Raw genomic sequence first — 24,349 nt, forward strand, 5'->3', positions numbered from 1 at the left:
CCAGGAAGAGCTCAGAAAAGGGGAGAAAGGACAGATTGAATCCGCCGAGCTCACAGGTGAGAACCGGCTGCAGATAAGGAAGTATAATCCCACATTTACAGAGCTCTGTTCCTGTCAGGCTTTTCTTTCTTTTTTTTTCTCAGCAGCGCTCACTTCCTCCTTCTCACATGAGTAATAAGAGCAGCTTGTGTGTTTGACTGAGAACATTTGACACACAGACGGCGGAGCAGCCAGCGAGAGGAACTCCTCTGATTCTCCACCCGCTCAGTGTGTCGTTTCAAAAAAAGAGACCACTTCAGTCATGTGGCGTCGGAGCTCTGCCTGCTGTTTGAGTTAGTTTCGGTCATGTTCAGACTGCTGTGAGATTGTGACTCTCTTGAGCGCAGAGCTGTAAAGACTCAAGGTTGTCAGACTTGCAGATTAACTGAAAGTCAACCGAGCAGCAGAGGATGTGGTTTGGTGCAGCTTGTGCAAAGTTAAACCCCTTGCAGAGTGTGTCAGAGGAAAACCTTTTCTCAGGTGAGACCTTTATGACTTTTGTTGGGCAAACTTGACAATAAGTGCATCACACTTCCTCATACTTCAAATGTCAAGTTAAGGCATCAAATACAGAGAAAACGAATTGACCCACCTTGCATGGTGAGGATGTAAAAGACTGCACAATGAATGAAAGTACGATAGCTTTGTTTTGTCTGGGATTTCTTTTAAAGCTGACACACCTTTACAGCCAGTTGGTAACAGCGGTGGTTCAAAAGGAACGTCACATTTTTGTCTTCATCTTTGGGCCGATTGTCCAGTTGTTCGAGAGCAGATGCTGTCAGGAGGCCGCATGGTTTTACATTTACTGCATGTCATTCTGCTGCTCTCATCCCCTACACTTCCTGTCTGTCTACACGGTGATCAGAATAACGGCAAAAGAAATTATCTTTAAAAAAAATAAAAAAAATAAGAGAAAGAGTTGCTCGGTTTGTGGGAGGAAAAACTGCAGAAGTGGGTTGAGTCATTCTGCAGTTTTCAGGGTGATCTTTCTTTGGACATGAAATTCAGGGGGTTTCCAGGAGTGCTGTGGAATGAGGCTCTAATATTAATACTCATTCACACCGTCCATTCATTCATGTTTTGGTCGCTGAACTCGGAGACACTGGAGGTAAAACTATGTATGTATGTATGTATGTATGTATGTGTGTGATGGGGGCTTTCTTAACCGGCATGACGTCAGCCAGTGTTTGCATTTGCGTTGGCAATCATGAGGTTGTGGTGAGCAGAGCAGATTCTATCAGCTCGCACTAAACCACCGCAATTTGTCCGAAAGCCCCTGCGAGACCGCAGCTGCACTTCCTGTGTTTACAGTGACAGAGGTTCGCTCTGGCTCCGCCCCCTCTGACACCTGTCAACCGTTCCAAAACACAGGGCGTCGCCGTGGAAACGCTGATGAGACAGAATAAGGAGGCGAGGACGAGGGTTTCCCGGACAGACGGTGAGAGGAAGGCAGCAATGGAGCACCAGCAGCGGCACGCCAACGTGGAGCGCTTTCTGAAGCTCGGATATTCTCACAGCGACATCCTGAGGGTGCTGGAGAGCCTCCGCCACGACGCGCAGACCAACGACATCCTGGAGGAGCTGATCAAGACCTGCCACACGCGCACCTACAGCAGCAAGAGCGTCCCGGACAGCCCCAAGCTGGTGCCCCGAGGCTGCAGCCCCGGTCCCAGCCCGGCCAGACCCGGACCGGACCGGGAACCAGCGGCTGGCTTCAGACCGGTGGTGATAGATGGAAGTAATGTGGCCATGAGGTGAGGCCATTCAACTTATTAAGTATACGTGTCCAATGTTTCACTTTTTGTCTGATTATGCAGTGCAGTATAAAATATCTTGTTTCAGTACAAAGTGGAAATATCTTAAACTGTATTGAGGTCCAGTTCATCCACAGTCCAGCTGACATTTCGTATTTTGACCAAACCAAACAAAGTGATGCAGAAAAGAGTGTTTAAAAACTGGGAAAATACTTTTTTTAAATTTTTTTATTTTATTTTTTTACTTTAAGGCGATAAAAGCAGAACCGGTCTGTTCATTCTTTCTCTGACTGACTGAAATGTATGAAAACAACATTAAAACGGAACTATTTTAGTCCAAAAGTTCAGTCTAGTTTATATATCAGCGTCTGTTTGTGTCAAACCTGGTTTCAGTTCACAGATTTGATCGCACCACACTTCCTCTTTAAAGATGTGGGAAGTGAAAACATGATCTGTGCCCACACTTTTTTTTTTTTGTCCTCTCAGTTGGAGACTACGTGCTGCCTGAAGGCATCGTGACACGTTCACGGTTTCCCCTGTTCTTCATCGTATCACATGTTGAAGTGATGCTTGTATTCAGTGTAAGGCTTCACCAAAAACTGCTGCATCATGGTTGGTACCTGTACCTGACCTGGATCAGGAGACCAGGAAGTTCTGAGTCCAAATTTGCTCAAACAAATAAGTGGAGTAGGTGGAGGACATTATCTGAATTCAACAAAAGAGATGTTTCACAACACATTCCTGTAAGAACAAGAGGTGAGCAGAAAGAGGAAGAAGTATTTACTGACACAGCTTCGCCTCCAGGTGAGGCAGTGTCTCAGGTGGGAAATCCCAGATTTCTCAGTTCTCCTGATTTGCTGTGACACAGTTGGACTTCTTCCAATCCACCCGTCACTCACATCTGCCTTGTAAAGTCGTCCTGCTCTTCAGTTTATTAGGATATTCAAAGAGGAAGTCATTTTAAAATTTCACTTCCAAGAAACTAACAAAGAAATTGAAATCTTGAGCCCCTAATAAGGTTCAGACTCCCCAAAAAAAGACAAAAGTTGGATCCTATATTTCCAATTATGCAACTCATATCGTCTTTTGCAAGATCTTTCATTATCACATGCTTCCTTTGACAAACTCGTAATTTCTTAACCAAGATTACTCAGACGATCTAATTTCAGTGGTTTCACTTGCATAATGTTAACTGTGCATGACAGGTAGTGTGCCGCAGTCAGTCTGTGTGATTGAACTAATATATTCTTCTATATATTAGAATATATTGAATATTTTATTCAGATCAGATCGACTCCAAAAGTGTAAACTATCAAAGAAAAAGTGTCTCTGATATCTGCGATTGGAAAGAAGGGGAACTCACACACACACTCACACTCACACTCTCACACACACACACACACACACACACACACACACACACACACACACACACACACACACACACACACACACACACACACACACACACACACACACACACACTCACACTCACAAATGAACTTTTTTTTCACTCATGAAGGAAAACTGACTGTTTTACCGTATCAAATCCCACACATCCCCCCGCCCCCTACCAGACAAAGTGCACATGAAAAGTCATCCATGTGCTTTTGCAATTCTGTTCCAGAGAATCTGAATCTGTCTTGCAACACCATCAGTACCCTAAAGAAATGGAGAAGTGTGCTACTTTTTATGCTTCTTTATCTAACCAGGATGTTGGACATTCAAAAAGAACCAACGGGATATCTGTGTGTGTGTGTGTGTGTGTGTGTGTGTGTGTGTGTGTGTGTGTGTGTGTGTGTGTGTGTGTGTGTGTGTGTGTGTGTGTGTGTGTGTGTGTGTGTGTGTGTGTGTGTGTGTGTGTGTGTGTGTGTAAAATCTGGGTTGAGTCTGTGATGAAATTTCTGACGGGAATTTAGTACTCATACTTCCATGGATGTTCATGATGAGTCTGTGATTCAGGTTCACTATCAGGACCAGAAGGGAACGTTTCATTTATAATAAGTGTCTCTCACGACATTGTCAACATGTATGATAACAAACTGCTGCCAAAACTGCAAAAACGTGTGTGTGTGTGTGTGTGTGTGTGTGTGTGTGTGTGTGTGTGTGTGTGTGTGTGTGTGTGTGTGTGTGTGTGTGTGTGTGTGTGTGTGTGTGTGTGTGTGTGTGTGTGTGTGTGTGCTAAACGTGCTCAGGAACTCAAAGAAAGTGGTTTTTTTTGTTTTTGTAACGAAGCTTTCTATTTTTTTGTAGCCATGGCGACAAGAAGGTGTTTTCCTGCCAGGGCCTCCAGCTGGCAGTGAGCTGGTTCTGGGACAAAGGGCTGCGCGACATCACCGTGTTCGTTCCCCTGTGGAGGAAGGAGCAGCCGCGGCCCGAGACGCTCATCACAGGTACGCTCACCTGACCGCGCCTCAAATCATTTTACAGCGACAGAAGCAAAACTATCAAAATCATTTCAATAAAATGAAAAAAAGGTAGAAGTCACAACACTGAGTGGTTTCATAAACTGGAAATATCTAAAATCACAAAACCGTCACAAAAATCAAGGAAATAAGAAAATCTATCATCTTTCCGGGCTGGAACCTGTTTACTCTGATACATACTTATTGATATAGATTTAACTTTAATAATTGATGGCCACCGGCTATTCCTTTCATCCTGCCGCCGACCTGAACTGACAGCAGCTTCAGTGAACTCCGTCCAACAGCTCTCAACACGTTTCACGGTGAACAGAGAATCAAACTGCACATATTGAGACTTCTTAAACAACGAGGAAGTTACTGAAACAGAATGTGTCGTTCATGTTGGTTCACGTCTGCTAAAAATAGCTCCTTTCCTGAAAGCTGTCATTAGCAGTTGAAAAAAACAACACAATCGGTGCCAAGTACAACTGCACACCTGTGTGTTGGTGCTCTGACAGTCACTTTAAAAACAAGGAGGCTCAGATGAAGGAAAGATCACCTGCCAGTCAGCGTCTCCTGATGTTCACCCGTCATTTGGAATAAATTTAATGAACGACCAAAACACCCAAACAGCTGGCCTTCATCGCTGTTTTCACAGCTCTAATGCTGGTTGTTGTTTTTGGTGTCATGGTTACGGCCCTGTGCTGCATGCTGGGACACATTCATCATATCACCCTTTTAATGGTCCCATTTTTATAATTACTATTATTTACATGTCTTAGTCCTTGGCAGGAACAGTTTTAGTTGTAAAGTTCTCCCGCTGCACTTGTTAAGATTTCTTGCTGCGTGTTGAAAGATTCACAGTGTGAATGAAATAAGATTTGATGTAAATGCAGCTCTTCAACCTCCCAACAATATAAACAGCAGCGCTGCTGTGAAAGAGCTTTTCGATTGTTGACTGAACACAAGAGTCTCCTGCACAGTTCAAAGTGAACACGTTGTTTGGGCACGAGCATCGACTCCAGTGATCACAGCAAGAAAATATAAGAAATGACCATTAAAACCTCCAGTTTCATGTCATGGGCTCTACTGCGAAGCACAAACGTAACAAGTCTGATTCTGAAGACCCCAGTGCACCCTGGGAAGTGGTTTGGGCCAAACGCTCTAAGTACAACACAAGTTTTTGAAGATATCACAGCCTACCATTTCTAAAGTACTTTTCCTCCCAGATATGACGAGAGCCTTCATTAAAGATGTCTCTGCTTCTGTCCTCAGATCAACACATCCTCCACGAGCTGGAGAGGAGGAAGATCCTGGTGTATACGCCGTCCCGCTGCGTCAATGGGAAGAGGGTGGTGTGCTACGACGACCGCTACATTGTCAAGCTGGCCTTCGACTCGGACGGCATCATCGTGTCCAACGACAACTACCGCGACCTGCAGACAGAGAACCCGCAGTGGAAGAAGTTCATCGAGGAGCGCCTGCTGATGTACACCTTCGCCAATAACAAGTACGACTTGGTGTGTGTGTGTGTGTGTGTGTGTGTGTGTGTGTGTGTGTGTGTGTGTGTGTGTGTGTGTGTGTGTGTGTGTGTGTGTGTGTGTGTGTGTGTGTGTGTGTGTGTGTGTGCAGATCCTGAGGGGATATTTAACAATCCGGTATCATGTAATCAGGCCTCGACAGGCCAACGCGTGTCTATTTCACGCTTTACTGTGATTCTGGCTTGTATTTGAAGGGGACACCTCCACTGGTTGGGGTCAGAGGTCAAAGTGCCTCACCATGCATCCCCCTTATCTCACCGCAGCCTCGCTGTGTCTGTGCTACTGCAGGTTCATGCCTCCAGACGACCCGCTGGGCAGAAACGGCCCCACTATTGAGGATTTTCTGAGGAAGAAGCCGTGGAGTCCAGACAACAGGCTGCAGCACTGTCCATACGGTGGGTTCACGTTTGATTTCCACCTGCAGCTCAGGTTACACTTCCTGTTCTCTCCTCAGGGAGGAACAGGAAAACTGAACAAGAAGCAGTTTAAGGACTCGAAGGTTCTCACCGCACAGCGTTTGGGTCGGCCTCTGTGATACTGATGGAAACCAGCTCTATTTCTACACCGTATGGTCCACCACCAGGGAAACATTCACACAAAGCTCTGAAACATTCACACAAAACACTGAAACATTCACACAAAGCACTGAAACATTCACACAAAACACTGAAACATTCACACAAAGCTCTGAAACATTCACACAAAGCACTGAAACATTCACACAAAGCACTGAAACATTCACACAAAGCACTGAAACATTCACACAAAGCACTGAAACATTCACACAAAGCTCTGAAACATTCACACAAAGCTCTGAAACATTCACACAAAGCACTGAAACATTCACACAAAACACTGAAACATTCACAAAGCTCTGAAACATTCACACAAAGCACTGAAACATTCACACAAAGCACTGAAACATTCACACAAAGCTCTGAAACATTCACACAAAGCACTGAAACATTCACACAAAGCTCTGAAACATTCACACAAAGCTCTGAAACATTCACACAAAGCACAATGTTCAGACAATGTGATTCCAGGTTCTCGTTCTTACTGTAAAAGAAAAGGAGGCTGTGGGACTCTGTTTTTTCTCGTTTGCCTTCATTCAGAAGGAGAACTTGGAAGTTGTGGAGGGGCTCAGGAAAAGGTTAGCTGAAGCGTGATTGAGTGGCCTGCCTGTCAGTCAGTGATCGGGGCTGAGAGACACCTGTTTGGGGCCCTGCAGAGAATCTGGTTCATTCATCTGTGATGCTGAATGTGTTTCCAGCAGTGACAGGAAGTGAGGATGCTGATTTACAGTTGTTCATTAACACACTCATGTTCCATTTGATCCTTCTTTCAGGTAAGAAATGTACTTACGGAGTGAAGTGCAAGTTCTACCATCCAGAGCGGGCCAACCAGTCGCAGCTGTCTGTGGCCGATGAGCTGAGGGCTCTGAGGGACCGAGCCAAGAACTACTCCCCTGCTGCATATCAGCCGGAGCACCGGTACAGCTCCTCCACCCCTCCACCCCCAAACACAGACGACACGTCGCTCAGGGCTTCGCCCGGCGAGCAGTCCGTCTGTCCGAGGGACAGCAGCCTGCCCCGCTGCCCGAGCCCCGGTGTGGATGAAGCCTTCAGCTCCATGGAGAGCTCCTTGTCCAGGCTCTACATCCACGAGCAGCTCTACTGCCCGGAGCACCTCCTGCACAGCTACAGCAGCGGGGTGGCCAGCTACAGTCTGAGCCACGACGACTACTCCCTCTCCGGCTCGTATGGCGGGAACACCCAGAGGCCGTGTGGAGGTTACTACCCACATCAAAGCAGATCCGTGTCCTGTGAGCCGCCCGTGTGCAGCCGGTGCCGGTGTGCTCACCAGCAGAGCCGACTGTCTCCAAACCGCCACCGTCGCCAGCCGGAGTGGAACTCCTGCCCAGCTCTGCCTCCACATAACGGGGAGAATCACGCCCACTGGTCAGAGGAGCCCTTCGCACAGCCGTCCCACGGACACTCTCACAGCCTGCCCAGGGACCCGTGGGCCCACGGCCGCCTGTCCGACGCAAGGCTGAGCCACCGGACCGAGAGCCCGTCCAGCGAGCAGAGGAAGGGCCTGAGGAGCCAGCTGAGCACGCTCTTCCCGCAGAGCATGGTGGAGCAGGTCATGAACACTTACCCACAGGTCTCGGACATATCCGAACTGATTTCTCTCATCCAGAGCTACAGAACCAGCCACGTCTCCTTTTAGAGTCCACGGGCTGTTTGGGTTCATTTAAACTGAGCCCACGTTAAAGTTGTCATCCCAAAGTAAGAACTGAACCAGAGAACATTTCTTTAAAAGACTGTGAATTTTTTTAATTTTTTTTTTTACACATTATACAAACTCACCCTTAATACGAAGCATTATAAAGTGACTTTCTGATGAAGTCTGGAACATGTAGCAGACCGAATGCGCTCTCTTTATCCCAGTGTAAAGGTGCAATGCACTACGCTCCATACAGCTACTTACTGTAGCCGACAGATGTTTTAACAAAGCAGCATGTGTTGTTTTCTCATGTTGCCTCAAAGTGAGGAACACTATATTCTGTACTTCTGTAAAGATGAATAAATACAAATAACGAAAGTGAAATAAAAGCCCTCAAACCTTTATTACGTTACAGATATTAGTCAGATGTGCTCATACAGATGTGTTACTGCTGCCCCCTGGTGGTAAAAGCTTTAAAGTGCTGCTGATCAGTGATGAAGCAGAAGGTTTGTTTCTGTCACATATAAAGCCCTCATTACCTGCTGCAGCACGCGGAATCAGTGTGGACCAATCAGAGCAGCCGCAGCCGAAAGATCGCTGAAGTTCACATACATCCACCTGAAGTGAACTAAAACTAAACACACATATAATAATAATAATAATAATAACAATAAACTTTATTTGTATAGCACCTTTCATACAAGAAATGCAGCTCAAAGTGTTTTAACAGCAAGAAAATGACATGCAGTGTTTCACATAAAAACAGATATAAAGGAACATTTAAAAATATATAAAAGAAATGAGAGATACAGATAAAATGCATAAAAACGAATACAAGTAAACATGATTTGGGTCGTTCTCTAGGATTCAGTTCATGATATGAAGTAGTGGAAACAGCAGTCGTAGCAGGTTTAAGTCTTGTACACTTTTATAGATCTTTACTTCACACAGTCTGTAATATTAGAATATTATCCAGTAATACACCAGAGATTAAATCTCCTGTTCTGATGTGGTCTCAGTAAATTCTTTAAGGTAGACTCATCAGTGTTCCTCACAGAATTTGATGTATTCTGTGATACAGTCCGTCATGCTGTTGATGTCCTCCCCATGTGGTCCACACAGCACATCCCAGTCCGTGGACTCAAAGCAGTCCTGCAGGGCGTCTTTAGCCTCCTGTGTCCACCTCCTCACAGTCCTGGTGGTTACAGGCTGCCTCTGTACCAGAGGAACATACTTTGGTGTCAGCAGGACCAGGTTGTGATCTGACCTACCAAAGGGGGGAAGGGCAGTAGTACTGTATGCATCCATGGCATTAGCATACAGTAAGTCCAGGGTTTTATTGCTCCGGGTGGGGCAGTTCACATACTGGTGCAAAGTTGGCAGAGCTTTATCCAGACTGGTCAAAGTCTCCAGTAACTGCCAAAAATGCACTGGGATGCTGTGTCTGAAGTTTGGACACAGTGGAGTAGATGGTGTCCACTGCTGCCTCTACGTGAGCTGATGGAGGAACGTACACAGCGATAACAATGGCAGACGAGAATCCCCACGACTAGAAGTTCAATGTCCGGGCTACAGAAACGTTCCTTCACACACACATGGTCGGGTTTGCACCACCTCTCGTTCACATAGACTGCAATCCCTCCACCTTTCTTCTTGCTGCTCTGCACAATGGAGAGATTTATAACTAAGTTTCGGCTTTGGATTAATTGATAAACCTGAGTGGAAGATTGCTGCCACTCCTCCTCCTCCTCGGCCTGACTCTCTAGGAGTATGATAATTAATATGACTGGGAGGAGTTGCTTCATTAATACTAACATGTTCTTCCTGTTGCAGCCAGGTCTCTGTGAGACAGAGTAAATCAATCTGATGATCAGTTATCAAGTCATTTACTAACAGAGATTTAGACCAGAGATTTGTTTTGAACCATTAATTTGGTAGGATCAATTTTTATTACATTTTTATTGATAGATCTTTCCTGGAGTTTTTTTTTTTTAAATATAGGTGGTCTGGGTACAGACACAACCTCTATAGGATGTTGAAGGTTTTGAGTGAGTGACAGCTCCTAAGAAGCTGCAGAGGAGCTCTGCGTCCTGGCCTCAACCCTGGGTGTCATGTTTTAGGGCTGTTAAGAGACATGGCCATATTTCTAGAAAGAAGAGCTGCACCATCCAAAGTAGGATGGATGCCGTCTCTCCGGATCAGACCAGGTTTTCCCCAGAAAGTATTCCAATTGTCAATGAAGCCCACATTGTTAGCGGGACACCACCTCGACAACCAGCGGTGAAGTGAAGACGTACGGCTAAACATGTCATCACTGGTCCGGTTAGGAAGGGGTCCAGAGGAAACTACGGAGTCCCACGTTGTTTTTGCAAAGTGTTAGAAAAATTACTCAGAGGCTCGGTTCAAAATCAAACACATCGGACATTTTATTCTTGCAAGAAGGAGCAACTACCTGCACCCTCAAAGAGAGGTGTCCAGCAGTGCTCCCAGATCTCCTCCGTAGGGCAGCTTTTATACAGTGTGACAAACAGTTGACAGTCACCCCCATTCCCTTTGTATCTGCTTTCGTATGGTAATACTGAGTTGGTTGTAGGTCACAAGATAAGGACACAGGGGAGTCGTCAATTAGATGCGGAAAGTAAAACAACAAAGGAATCACTTGCAAATAAGACAGACAACAAAAGAGACTTTTCAGAGCCTGCTTGACAAGAAACTTTCCGGAGGCACAATGCAAAACAAGAGGAAGAGACTAATCTTTTTTTCCATCACAAAGTTTCACACCGATTCCACATTAACTTTAGTGACTTCCGATTGGCGTAACCGGGTGTCGTTACTGCCGACGTTAATAACAATCTGACTGTATTTACAATTAGCCTTAGTCAGCAGTTTAAGGTTTAATTCAATGTCGCCCGCTATGGCCCCGGGAAGACATTTGACTATGGCCCCGGGAAGACATCTGACTATGGCCCCGGGAAGACATCTGACTCTGGCCCCGGGAAGACATCTGACTCTGGCCCCGGGAAGACATTTGACTGTGGCCCCGGGAAGACATCTGACTGTGGCCCCGGGAAGACATCTGACTGAAGGGGTCGGTGGTGAACCGTGGGCTTCTGCTTGGGACTATGCCTCCTTCGTACTGCCACCCAGCCGCCCGGCTGTTCGGGTGCTGCGGGGGACCGGCTCACTAAGCCTGTAGCCCTGAGCAACTACACACCCACTACCTGATTAGCTCCTACGGCTAGCTGGTTATTTAGCATGGTGCACAGCCGCGATTCTAATTCAGTGACCCCGGCCTCCAGAGACCTAACTACACTACATTTATGTGTATGTGTGTGTATGTGTTTGTGTGTGTGTATGTTGTGTGTGTGTATGTGTATGTTGTGTGTGTGTGTGCGTGCGTGTGTATATGTTGTGTGTGTGTGTGTGTGAGTGCGCGCATGTTGTGTGTGTGTGCGCGCATGTTGTGTTTGCGTAACTTTGTAAAATCCTTCGGTGGCTCAACACACTGATTTCCTGCCTTTCAGCTAACTTTGCTCATAAAACTATTTCAGCTGATACAGTTGAACTAATCTTAGCAGGAAGTGATGTCGTACTCATGTGTGACTCATTTATCAGCAGTGTGACTTGATAAAGTTCCTCAGAAGACTTAATCCACTTCCAAAGGTCGAGTTCTTCAGGAGTTAAATGATCCTGGTGTTCAATATGCAGCATGCCGCTTTACTTCTGTATTTGTAGATGTTTGCAATGAGTTGCAGTGGAAAGACTTGGAAACATCTCCATGACAGACACACTGAAACCTTCTGATCTCTACTGCCACCTAGTGGAGAGAACATCCTGAACCAAGCATCACACAGGCGCTTAAACCAACTAAGAATAGATTTTTTTTTTAATTATTTTTTACAAATAACTTATCTGTTACAAAGACAGTTTTCCCAGCTAAAATCAAAAAAACACTTTAGATATCCAAATTATTTTTTCCATTTAATAAAACATGAATAAACTGCCTCTTCACACCAAGGTGCAGATAAAGCTGAAAACTGGTTTCTTTGGGCTGGAAAAGAAAAAAAAAAAAAAAAAAAAAAAAAAAAAAAAAAAAAAAAAGAAGTATGATGTAAGTGCTTAAGAGACAATAATTGTTCTTCTACTGATAGATGGGTTTAAACAATACTAAGAGTTTGGTTTTAAAAATGGCACTTGGATGTGACAGGATAGATTATCAATACAAATTCAAAGGCACTAATGCAACATTTCACAAATGTTGAAAACAAAACAAAGTAACTACTCCACATTTAAGGTAACTTAATGACAATAAGTAAACTTTAGAAACACCCTCGTGAATAAAAGCTTAGGAGGATGAACGGAGCCAAATGAGAATAAGAGAATACAGAGTGGACAGCCATGTTGTGCTTTCACTTTCAGGGACTTTTTTTTTGTTTGTTTGTTTTGCCTTGTTTGCTTCCAAGTTGTAACAGTTCTGACCGGTTTTAAAAGGCAGACCCATGTGACTATTTTTACATCCACAGAAACGTATTCACTGTTCTGTGTGGTACCTCAGAAACCCAATCCAGGCGCACAGCAACATGAAACCTTGTAACTCCATCAGCTGTTCCAGGAGCACTTTGACATCCGTCCTGATTGTACTCTCTGCACGGAGGTGTGGTTGTCCCCAAACATCAAACCTACATTCCAGTTGTCAGATAAGATGGTGGCAGTTTGCAATTTTTGCTTTTAGACCCGTTTCCCACTCCCCCCCCCCTCCCCCCCGAACAGTCCCAAACATATTTGGTGTCCTGGAAAACAAAAACACACACACACACACGAGAGAGGAAAAAAAAAGAAAAAGAAAAAAAAGCCTCCTCCACTGCCTTTCACTTTGCTGCATCTGCAGATCGTACACAGGAAACTCAGCAATTCCACAAGCGAAGAACGGACCGGGTAGACGTAGCTTCATGTGACTGCTCGCTCCTCCTTCTGCAAGGCTTCAACTCTCACAGAAATCAAGTCAAAAGCTTAAACAGGGAGCAACGGTGCTTATTCGTTTGAAAGAAAGGGAAACAAAATAAGACAAAAAAAAAAAAAAAAAAAAAGTTAATAAAGTCTATAAAGCTATACTTACAGGAAATACAAGTGATTCATAGTGTGAGGAAGAAGGTTTTTAAGGCACATTCTACAATTATGTACAGTAAAAAGCTGAAGGGGAGTTTCTGCCTCCGTGTACTGTACACAAAGCATGCAACGTTCTTTTTTTATCAACTCGTGATTGAAGATGCAGGAGAGGGAGGCCGAGGGTCCGACCGCCCCGTTTGGCATCCTCTAGAAACGAGTAGTCTGTTAGTTCCCTTCGGATGGAGAGAAGTGGCTGAACACAGTTCCCAATCCCGCTGCTCACGCCACCACAGAAGAAGAAAAAACCTAAATATTCAATCAGCAAAAGGCACATTGGCACCTGTGTTGTGTGTGTGTGTGTGTGTGTGTGTGTGTATGTCTGTCTGTGTGTGTGTCTGTCTGTGTGTGTGTGTGTGTGTGTGTGTGTGTGCCGTCACACTGCAGGGCCACGCTAGTAATACTGTAAGTAGGAGCAGCGAGGGTTCCCCGGGGTGAAGAGCAGAAGAGAGTCTGAGGTGAGGTATCATGTGACTCTGCCGGCCTTTAGGGAGGAAACTCCAGCTGTAAACACTATCCAGTCACGCCTTCGGTGGACAGCCGTCTACAAACCTTAGAGAGGAGAGAAACAATGAAGGACCACAGGCCGCACGACGCACGATGACGACGCTCCCTCCGAGTTTTCATACATCTAGGAACAAAAGAGAAACAGAAAGGAGCCTCGTCTATTCTGGTCTGCGAGACGACAGGAAGTCGCAGCCTCGTTGGCTCAGAAGTGCCGCGGGAACTCGCACTGTTCACAGCGGTTGAGGGCCGGGTGGTTGAGGAAGGTGCAGGCGGTGCAGCTCCACTGCGTCCCCTCGTCCTCCTCCTGGTCTGCGATGGGCTTCGCCGTCTTCCCGCCCGAGTCTGAGAGGAGGAGGAGAAGGACAGGGGTTGGGGGGGGGTCAGAGTGGGGTGTGACCCTGGAGGCCAAAGGTCACGTGGACATCAAAATGATTGACATATTAGTGTGGTGAAGCATTCATCTGGTTGTTGTGACCCCCTTCTAGCGCCTCTAATGCCGTTAGCTTCTGTCTGCAGTCTTCATAGTGTTGTGCAGCTTCTTCTTTCTTCAACGTCCTCAACGTCAACAGAAACACGCACGGTAACGTGAGCTGTTAAACTAACAAAACATGACGCGAGACGAGTCGCCACGGTGAGACGAACTCTTATTAAACACCACGTGTGTCGTTAAACTGCTAAAAAGATGTAATGTGATATGATTGTAGTGTTTGTGAACTTCAGTGTGGAAGACTGTTTTTATATCTTCTACAATATCTGCCATCTCTCCTTTGAAACAGTCCTGTGGGCTGCTGAAGCCTTCAGCTGTGATTGGCCATCACCAGTGAGGTGTAACCAATCAGGTCAAACGGATGGCTCCACCATGAGTTCAGAGGTCACATTATATCTACATCCTGTCAGGCCGGGACGGTGGACAGGGACGGACAAAGATTAGAGTGCAGGTACAACAGGACAAGTGAAGACATGAAGACATGAGTGGTCAGAAAGGCTCCATAAACTCACTGTTACACACACACACACACACACACACACACACACACACACACACACACACACACACACACACACACACACACACTCTCTCTCTCTCTCTCTCTGATGGTGAAGTTAGTACATCAGTAAACAGTGTGAAAACATGACGGGGCAAAAATATATGAATTTCTATAAAAACAGAGTGGACCGAATCGCGGCCACACATCTGAGCTGACTTCACGAGGAGCTAACGCTGATGCAGTGCATCCAATAAATGGCAAACGTCTGACAGCAGCATGCAAACTTTTGTGAACTTACCAACGGATAAAGTACCTTTGGGTTTGGGAGGGACAGGACCGAGGAATCCAATGTTGTCATAAAAGTTATGGATGACACTGGGATTAAAGTGTGGTCCTGTACAGATGGAAACACAACGATGGGTTTAGACTTCACACACTGGATGAATGTTTATCTAAAGATGTGACCGGTGTTCATTTATGCGAAGCCTTTTTACATTATTAACTCATAATGGCTACGAACATAATGATAAATGCAAATATGTAACATTTACAACAGAACTGTCCTACTTTAAAACTGAAAAAACACATTCGAAGGATGAAACGATTGACAGGAAGTTTCACTCTGAAGTTTCTTTAATGAACAGCTGAGATCGACTGAATTGATGCACGGATCAGAAAATGGTTCTCAGCTGCTGAGACTCACTTCTGGCTCGCAGATGTAAGTGTTAAAAGTTACAGGGAAAAAGCCAAACTTTTATTTTGAAGGACATACATTGGCCACAACTCTGTAGCCGTTTGCTGCCAGCGTTGCCATGACAGCGATGACCATGACTCCCATCTCAGCAGCAGTTAGCTCTGATTGGAGCATTTGTAAACAGGCCTTTTAACATCAGATTTTATGCAGCTGGATGTCGATTATTTAACCTTGATGAGCATCTTGCTCTGTGAACACGTAATATTTTGACTTCATGGGTTTTTAGGAAGATTCCTTCATGTGTTTTACTTTTTGTCCGTGAAGATAATTTGAGTGGCTCAAACATTTAGGTTGTGATCTGATGACGAAGGAGAAATGTGTCTCCTGAGGCCGACCAGCTGAGAACCGCTGGATTATACTGCACACATCTGCACATTTCAAATCTGGGATCAGTTTTTCTTCCCTTCATTGTTTCAGATCGCTCGCTACTTTTCCTCATGACAATAAAAGTAAAGATAAATAAAGTAATAATGAATACAAATCTAAATGATACGAGATGACTGATCCAGACAATCCCTTGTTGTAATTGATAGATGTTTGAATCAGACGGCTGGAGCTTGTTTAATGTCCTCCTCCCGTGTTACTGGGCTGCCAGGGGGCCAATAAATCCCTCGTTACCGACCAGCAGCAGGATGTAATCCAGGAAGAGCTGCTAGTTAAAGCACAAAGGCAGCACCTTGACAGCGTGTGCCGAGAGGATGTGACCGATGTGCTGCAGCTACGGCGCTCCGATCACATCTAACCACCTTCTGCTAACTTCATCACGTCCACCGGCTGAATGCCAACAAATACACAATCCCAGAGGTCAGAGACGGACGGGTCGATACCTCGTGTTTGAAGGAGATCGATTTCCTTGCTGAGGCAGTCGATGTCGATCTGCAGTGACCTGTTTTTGCATCGCAACTGCTTCATTTCCTCGATCTGAAAGAGAACAGGAGAGAAAGGGATCAGAGTGGGTTGGTCTCGGTAAACACTGACCCAGGAACAGCTGAGCTCAGCGACACCAGCCAATCAGCCTGTGGGACCACCTCCCCTTCTGGAAACTCGATGTAGAAGTGGACCGAATGGCCCGACTCCAGGAGGAGCAGCACTTCATCTGAACCCCGACAGCCCAGCTGGAAATGTAACCCGTCGCCGTGCAGAAAATAAACATGAAATATTTGTGGTGACTTCATGCTTTCTCGTTTAACTTGCACACTTCTCTTACAAATATCTGCACAAGCTGCTGTGAAATCAATCTGACAGAAGCTGTGTGTTCTGTCAGCCTGAGAACGTGGAGCGATATCGCCCAAAACAGAAACAGACGCTGCAATCAGCAGAGTTTCAGAGCGTCGGAGCGCCGACGTGCTGCGAGCAGGAACTCTGACCTGGACGACTCGGTCTGATCAGCCTTTTATCAACTCTGAGGACTCCTCATCACATTCAACTGCTCCCTCAAAACCATGTTGAATATAAGCATAGTTGGAAATGAATGAACAGATGCCAGTTAAAATTGTTGCTTAAGAGTGTCTTGACTTTTCCTTTTCAAACATCCCAACATGGTTTTATTGTGGCTGGTGTTAGACGGTGTATATATCCCGATATAGCACAATATGTCCCGATATATCACAGCACATCCCGCTATTTCACAATATATCCCGATATAGTGTGTGTGTGTGTGTGTGTGTGTGTGTGTATACGTGTCCCTGCTGTGTCCTAATTGGAGTTTTTTAAGCTTTTGTTTCTTTATGAATCTTGTTGAGATCATAATGAAGCAAAAGGGAGGTTGTTTTGTCTTCTTGAGTTTTTCAGGTGTTTAGGAGGTCAGCTGATCCATTTACGGCGAATCACGTCCGCCCGTTCCTCACAAATGACCTTTGGACTTTTCCCTTTTAAAGGTGGTTGAATGAGGAGAGTTGTTCCGTAGTTATTACTGTCCACAACAATAAACGGTCTAATGAGTGGTATCTATCGGGCCTCAAGGACCAGGAAGAATAAACACATCGAACTGGAACGTCTGGTTCAGTCTGTGGCTCTCTGAAGCATCACCAACTCATTTCAGCTCTTACTGTCACATTAAAGCAAAGTTCAGGACACATTCATATCTTTCTGGATCTCTGAGATGCTCTTACTGAAGGAATCTGGGAGGCAGAGTTGGATCTCTCCAGCCGTCTCCTGGTCAGGTCGTTCTCCATCTCATTGACCTCCTCTTTTAGTTTCTCCAGCTTCTTCTTCTTCATCTCCAGCTCGTGCCACAGCCGCTCCATGCGGGCCTTCTGATGCACCAACAGTGCTGTTCAGAGGACAGAAAAGCAGTTCAGTGTTTCGGCAGCAGCTCCCTCTGAGCTGTACACACTTAATGAAAAACACAAACACAACTGAAGCTGAATCTTAATAAAAGGAGGGGAAGAAATACAAGGAATAGTTTTAGAAATAATAATAATAACCCTCAGTGTTGTTTTTGCTATTATCATATTTAGAAACTCCTTGTATCTAAAAAGGGAACAAAACCAAAACTCAAGGCTGTTGTCTACTGACAGATGTTAGCATCCGACGGTCAAACCAGTTGAGCAGAAGTTGCTGAGCATGAAGACGACATTCGACTCGTCAGTCTGCATTTCATCACCTGCTGTGGTAACCGGAGGAGATCCGACTCATCCCGGCTAGCAAACCGCTGCAGGCAAATTCTGCTGCAACGATTTCCAAAGCCGAACCTTTCCCATGCACATCTCAAGTCTCTGCAGCACGTTTCCAGGAATTCATTGTACTTCTTGCATCTGTTGACAAGCTGTAACACCTTCGACTCACCAACTCTGTCTCTCCTGCCACTTCCCTTCTGTCTGTCCTGAGGAGGAAACCGTCCTCCATCGCCAGTCTAAACACCAGCAGCTCCAAAGAAATGTGCAGAGAAGCCAGCGCAGGATCTACTGACATTTACTGATTCCATGTTGTACTGTGATGTGGTGATGTGTTGCTGTGCTGTATTCTTATGAAAGGAAACATGCCTTTAGATAAAAATATTTGCATTATTTCACCCTTTCATTCGTTCCATTCAGTGTGATGAGAGGCTACTGCTTCCAACACCATGACGTCTCCTCTGAAATACTGTTTAAAACTTTCATTTTCAGGGCAAAACCCTTCAACTACGTTCTGTCATTTTAAGTAAGTTGTGCAACAGATGACTGTCGGTGTTTCCTGAAGTCTGTGGGAGATGTGGTCGCCCACATTTGGAGGTTTTGGGGTCATCTCCCAGAAAATTCTACATTTATCAGGTAGAAATATGCAATTTGACAGTGTTTTTACCATATCGGTGTAAAGCTTCCGAAATATTTGGAGCATGTCATGTTATGCGTTATGCTAATGTTATTCTGCTGCCAACAGTAAAAGACACGGTCCTGGTGACACCTTAACGACAGGTGAGTGTGTATCAGGTGCAGCTTTGAATGAGACTCAGCCGAGCACCCCAGCAGCGGTCAGGATCCAGCTTTCCAAACCAAAGCAGATAAAGAAGGTGAAGCCGAGCTGCTGAGGGCCATCAGCAGAGGCAGCGTGGCCGGGCGAAGCCCCTCTTAGTGGTAGTCACCAGAGTGCAGGAGCCACAGCCGGTGACTCACTCATAATACAGGCAAAAGCCCAAAAAAGGAAACAGCAGTGCGCTCTGACATGTTTGACTCACACGACGGAATCTGCTGGTCTGAAACACAGCGTTTAGTGTGGAGGACTCACACCACCGTCATCCAGCCGGTCCTCCACTCACCTTTTATCTACCGTGTGGAGCTGAACGGGCGCAGCAGTGTTTCCACCACGGCTGAACAATGGTGACAGCAAGGATACAGTTTGGCTCAAGAAACAGATTGGAGGAGATGTTATGGAAAGAGACTTTTAAAATCACACAGGTTACTTTGTAGTAAAATGACTTTCCTGGCAGAATGGAGTGGAAAAAGCATTTAGGCCTCGCAAAGCAAAAAACCAACCTGTATACTTTTATTCATTGTTAAAACAATCCTCGTCACTGTGCAGACGGCTGCAGAGGAAGCGCACTCTTTCCCCACTTGACCTTTCAAACAAGCAATAAACAGAGAAGCAAACAGCCCGACCGAGACATGAAAGGAAGATTCCCAGTGGAAACATTTCTGTCTATTTGGTCTTGAGGCGTTAACTCATTATCTAAAGAAGGTTTTTGCAAACTTGTTAGCAGACGAGCTGATCTGTGAAAACACCCGATAGCAGTCTGCAGAAAAGTTACTGTGCAAAAGGTTTTTCAGTGTCAGAAGGACTTTATAACAGTGCTGACTGCCTACATACTTCTGTTCCATTCATTTTCACTGGAGAACAGATTAGTGTGACAGCGACGGCGCTCAGCTCTGCTCACCTTGTGTGTACGCTGCATCATCAGAGCCCATGCTGAGTCTGCGAGGCTCGCTCGGCCTCTCCCTGTGAGGCGACAGCGGGTCTGACAGATGCAGGGGGTCTGGCTCCACAAAATGGTGGTCTGAGGGGAGGCTGAGGAGTTTGTTGGGCTCAAAAGTCGGGGACACGACTCCGGGGGACACCGCTGGGGGCTTATTAGGAGACACGGTGATTTTAAAAGTGTATTTGGTGTTGGGCTGAGTCACAACCACGCGAGGGGAAGAAGCTGTGCCCCCCCCTCCCACAGAGGCACGGGACTTAGGTGGATGGTGGTGGATGTAGGCAGGGCCCATGCTCACTTGGCCCCCCATGTTCCTGGCCCCCGCGGGCCCCTGCAGTGGAGGGTTGGCTGAGATGTAGACTGTGGGAGGGTTCCTGCCCCCGCCATCCTCGCTGGAGGCGTTGGCAGAAATGTAAAACTTGGGTTGAGAGCGGGAGCCGGCTGAGGCCACGATGGCCTCCTCCGAGGCGGCGGGAGCAGCAGTAGGCGGGCTGGCAGAGATGTAAACGGTGGGCTGGCTGCGACTCAGACCCGGGCCTCCGATGGACAGAGGGGTGGAGGGGACGGGGGCCACCCCGGTCGAAGAGGAGGAGGAGGAGGAGGAGGAGGAAGGGCAGGAGGAGGAGGTGGAGGATGAACGGGGCCCACTGCTCGTCCGCAGCACAGCTGTGGTGGAATTGCTCCTTTGAGGAGATTCAAGTTTGATCTCAATCTGATTCTTCCGTGGACCAGTGGAGATGTTCTGGATGTTGTACTGGCTGATGGTGGACAGCGAGCCGGGCATGACGGAGGAGGAGGACGCGGAGGAGGAGCACGAAGAGACACCGGAGGAAGATGCCTGGCTTCCGGTTGGCAGGATGGAGGGAGCGTGGGAGTTTGTGGGGGAACTGATGGGCATGTAGACATGGGAGGTTTGATGGCCCTGGGTCTGGGTCTGGTTCTGGGTCTGGGTCTGGTTCTGGGTCTGCTGCTGTGAGGTATGCGAGGAAGAGGAGTGCTGAGGGCCAGACCAGGAACCGGACAGGGAGGAAGGATGTGAGATCTGGTAGATCTGCTGCTGGGGCTGGGAGGTGGGGCTGTACTGGGCCCTGCCCTGCTGGTGGTTCTGCCGGGTCGTACCGGACTGGCTAACGTAAGGCCGGATGTAGATAGAGTTACCCTGTGGACTGCTGAGGCCCGACTGCGGCCCGCCGTGTATGTGCAAAGACGTGGGGGTGTTGCGGCCCGTCTGGATATTGGGGGCCAGAGTCACGGTGATGGGGTTGAAGCGGGGCGTCTGCTGGGCCCCCAGACTCGTTGCCTTGACACCCAGAGGGAAGAGTCCGAGGTGCTGCGGAGGCTGCGGCTTACGCGAGGGCTCCATCATACCAAACACATTAATAGCGGAGGGCACCTGCACCGGGGCTGACTGGGGCTCCTGCGGAAAGAAGTCACTGTTGGGGGCCTGGCGCGTCTGGAGGGGCCCGTCACTCAGGCTGTGGGACAGAGTCCGGCTGCCGTTCATCCTCAGGCCGTCCCGAACCGGGGCCACGTGCACATTCTGAGACTGCAGGCCCAGGTTCAGCTGAGTCATGTGATTGGGGAGCCTGCTGAAGCTGGGGTCGTCAGAAAAGCTCAGGTTCCCTTCTTCACTGTACAGGTAGCCCGGACTCACCTGGGACAAGTATTCACAGCAGGCGTCTAAGTTGTTGTTGTTCTGCAGCAAAGACAGAGACAGGAAATAAACTGCTGCAACATTTATGTTTCAGATGGGAACTCTTAACAGATGAAGATACAAAGATGAAAATGATATATTTGAGCAATATTAGACGTGAGGGGCGTTTTAAAGCTTACAGACACACTGACCGCATCACTGTCGAGCCAATAATCACCTTAAAACACACTCCTGTATAATATAGTGATTATACAACAAGTTACCAACTAAATAAAACATGTAATCGAAATGTTTTCATATTGTGGAGAAATTCACTCTGAAAATATAAACTTTTTGTCAGTGTGATCCCCGTTTCTATGGCAACAGACAGGGTATGACTAAGAACTGGAAAAAAATCAGTAGACTTATGTAACGTATGTAATGTTTATTACTCCAGGAAGTAGTCCGACCCTTAGCAACCACCTAGCAACAGAGAGGATTTCTAGTCTCCAACTGAATAAATACAGAACATGGAAACACTAAACTGCTCAGTCTGGTTGGAACAAAGATATCTGATGAACAAAGATATCAGATGAAGTAAGATATCAGATGAACAAAAATATCTGATGAACAAAGATATCTGATGAACAAAGATATCTGATGAACAAAGATATCCATGGACTCATGTGTTTTTAACATTTTAGCAGCGTGTCATGTGTTCAAACCAAACCGGTCCAGCTAGCCGCCGCTAGGATTGTAAGTGCGTGACTATCCGTGGTGTTACGGTACGGGTGCTTGGAGCGAACAAAAAGGACCAAAAGAGACCCGACTTCACCAAATGGGTCATTTAATAGATCTACCACAAGTAGGAACTACTTGTATTATATGAAACTCAACTCTAATTATATATTCCTATTGAGGAGGTGGGAGGTTTCTAGTGATGAGCAGGGTGTGATGTCATCATGATTTGTTCCGCATGCTCAGTTGACCAATCAGATCTCTGGGGCGGAGCTACTGGTTGTATAATCCTGTTTTTCAGTGTACTGTTTTATTGCATGCTTCAACCAAAACATTCTTAAGTAGCTTCTTTATCAAGTGTACAGCTCATATCAGAGACATTTTGTCTTACTGACAAATCCTTATGATTTAGGAAACATAGCAAGCAGCTAAAGTTATGGCTGTTTAATTTGGTGCACCAGCCATTGAGACATTAATACACAGAGGTAATGACAGCTAACACAAAACAGGCCGACCTGAAACACAACACTGCTAAATTTATGTTCAGTTAACACCGATTTATAATTTTCCCTTCACATATTTCCTTAAGCTTGTTTCTCATGATCGTGTATTTAATTGTAAATCTGTGTAGATTAATTTCTGTCTCTCCAGTAGTAACATCTGTGAGGTAATTTATATTTATTATAAGATGCTTAGAAGTGGAGCCTCGCCAACACTGGATTTCTTTTAAGGCTGACACCGATGTCTATATATATATATTTTTTTTTTACATGAACATAAGGTGGAATTTTTGATCCCTGAAATTTTCCATTAGATTTATGTTGTTAAAGACCTTTTACAGCAACTAACCAATAAAGGATGTAACGAAGACGGTTTCTACATGACCACAAACATATTTCTGACATCTCTACTGGAATTTCCTGTTACTTATCAATCACACTTCAGTACTTCTTTAGCGTCAGAGGTGTAAAGCTGCTCACCTGTAGGACACACTGGGAGACAACACCCTCGGGGACTTCAGGGAACTTTTGGCGCAGGTCATGCAAAACCTGAATGTTAATCTGGTGGCTTCCTTGTGCCATTCGTATGTTGCCAGGTCAGGACTGTGTGTTCTGTTCAGCGCTCTCGGGCGTCAATCGTGGCAGAAAACCGCCTTCATTTTGAACATCTTCTGAAATGAAACAAAGAAAACAAAACGTCCGGTAAGAAAAACAATGCTGTCTCAATGTGACTGTTGTACAGAAATAAAGATACATGAAGAATCCCATCTCGGTCTACTTGGAGGGAAATCTACACTTCGTCATACGAGCCGTTTAAGTGTTTGAAGTGTGTTTTGTTAACATTCAATGTAGGAATAAGCAGGTCCAAGAGGCAGCGAGGGAGCCAATGTGGTGTACTGCAGCTCTGCTCGACCAAACATCCCTCAGCCGTTTCAGGTTGTCCATTTCATTATGCCTGGGAGCTTTCAAAACAAAATTTCAGAGGTCCTCAATGAGAAGAGATGGGATTCATTTCAGAAGCCTCCTCACCACAAAGCTCCCGAAAACAAGAGCAGCCGAGGGAGGAAACCAGCCTCTCCAACTGATCCCAACGTCAACGTTCACTTCTTTAGGAAAGCAGAGGGCCGAGCAGCAGTCTGGTCTCCACTCAAATCTCCTCATGAAGGTCTGGTACGTTCCTACGTGAGGCAGCTCTGCAGAACTTGATTCCTGCGAATCCCGCTGCTGTTTAAAGACATGAAGCAGCAGGGCCCCATACACTGTTTGTCAATGACACACAAATCTAAGGGACTCTTTATTTGTTGATTAACCCTGAATGAACCCACAAGGCCACGTCAGCTTCGTGTGCTCCATATTTAAGATGATGCTCATTTCTTACGTGGAACAGCAGCATAAAATAACAAAACATTTCTCTTTCAGGTTCTCCAAAATGCTTAGTTATAGATTCTCATTGCAATGATATATGAAAACCAAACCCAAAACAGATGACTTCTGATGTTTATGCTCTTATTATCAATTTGATTTAAACAGCTATTAATCGCTGAACTGTTGAAACCAGGTTCCGTGTAAACTGGCTGAGAAACCATAAATGATCCCGCTCCCACATCGTGAGGTCTCTGGAGGAGCATGTTCTCCTGGACGGTCTGGCACCGTGTGCAGCTTTAATCCGTCCTCTACACGGCTTCGTGTCCCGGGAGCAGAACCTGT

General features: G+C 46.0%; 2 protein-coding genes across 5 annotated transcripts in view; one reads left to right on the forward strand and one right to left on the reverse strand.

The window, feature by feature from the left end:
• Positions 1–8,352, forward strand: LOC138625099 (probable ribonuclease ZC3H12D). Of its 2 annotated transcripts, XM_069705799.1 has the most exons (7): positions 1–56; positions 219–271; positions 1,411–1,793; positions 4,047–4,186; positions 5,474–5,708; positions 6,028–6,134; positions 7,088–8,352. In XM_069705799.1, the coding sequence occupies exons 3-7, from the start codon at positions 1,432–1,434 to the stop codon at positions 7,969–7,971; spliced, it is 1,728 nt and encodes a 575-aa protein (XP_069561900.1). In that variant the 5' UTR covers positions 1–56; positions 219–271; positions 1,411–1,431; the 3' UTR covers positions 7,972–8,352. The 2 variants fall into 2 exon arrangements, with proteins under 2 accessions (XP_069561900.1, XP_069561901.1); XM_069705800.1 differs by lacking the exons at positions 1–56; positions 219–271 and adding an exon at positions 464–519.
• A 278-nt stretch (positions 8,353–8,630) lies between these two features.
• The window catches only part of tab2 (TGF-beta activated kinase 1 (MAP3K7) binding protein 2), a 40,199-nt gene continuing 24,480 nt past the window's right edge, over positions 8,631–24,349 (reverse strand). Inside the window, exons 2-7 of one of the 3 annotated variants that reach the window (XM_069705794.1) lie at positions 23,123–23,310; positions 19,733–21,467; positions 17,493–17,653; positions 16,209–16,302; positions 14,926–15,021; positions 8,631–13,980 (exon numbers count right to left, since the gene is read on the reverse strand). In XM_069705794.1, coding sequence (XP_069561895.1) covers positions 13,841–13,980; positions 14,926–15,021; positions 16,209–16,302; positions 17,493–17,653; positions 19,733–21,467; positions 23,123–23,224 — 2,328 coding nt within the window. In that variant the 5' untranslated portion in view covers positions 23,225–23,310 and the 3' untranslated portion in view covers positions 8,631–13,840. Of the gene's footprint in view, positions 13,981–14,925; positions 15,022–16,208; positions 16,303–17,492; positions 17,654–19,732; positions 21,468–23,122; positions 23,314–24,349 lie in introns of all 3 variants that reach the window. The other 2 variants (XM_069705795.1, XM_069705793.1) reach the window with 2 other exon arrangements.

Source organism: Brachyistius frenatus, unplaced genomic scaffold (assembly GCF_029030835.1).
Source record: "Brachyistius frenatus isolate BFR_SWC_R1_liver_20210118 unplaced genomic scaffold, ASM2903083v1 Contig_59, whole genome shotgun sequence".
NCBI lineage: Eukaryota > Metazoa > Chordata > Actinopteri > Embiotocidae > Brachyistius > Brachyistius frenatus.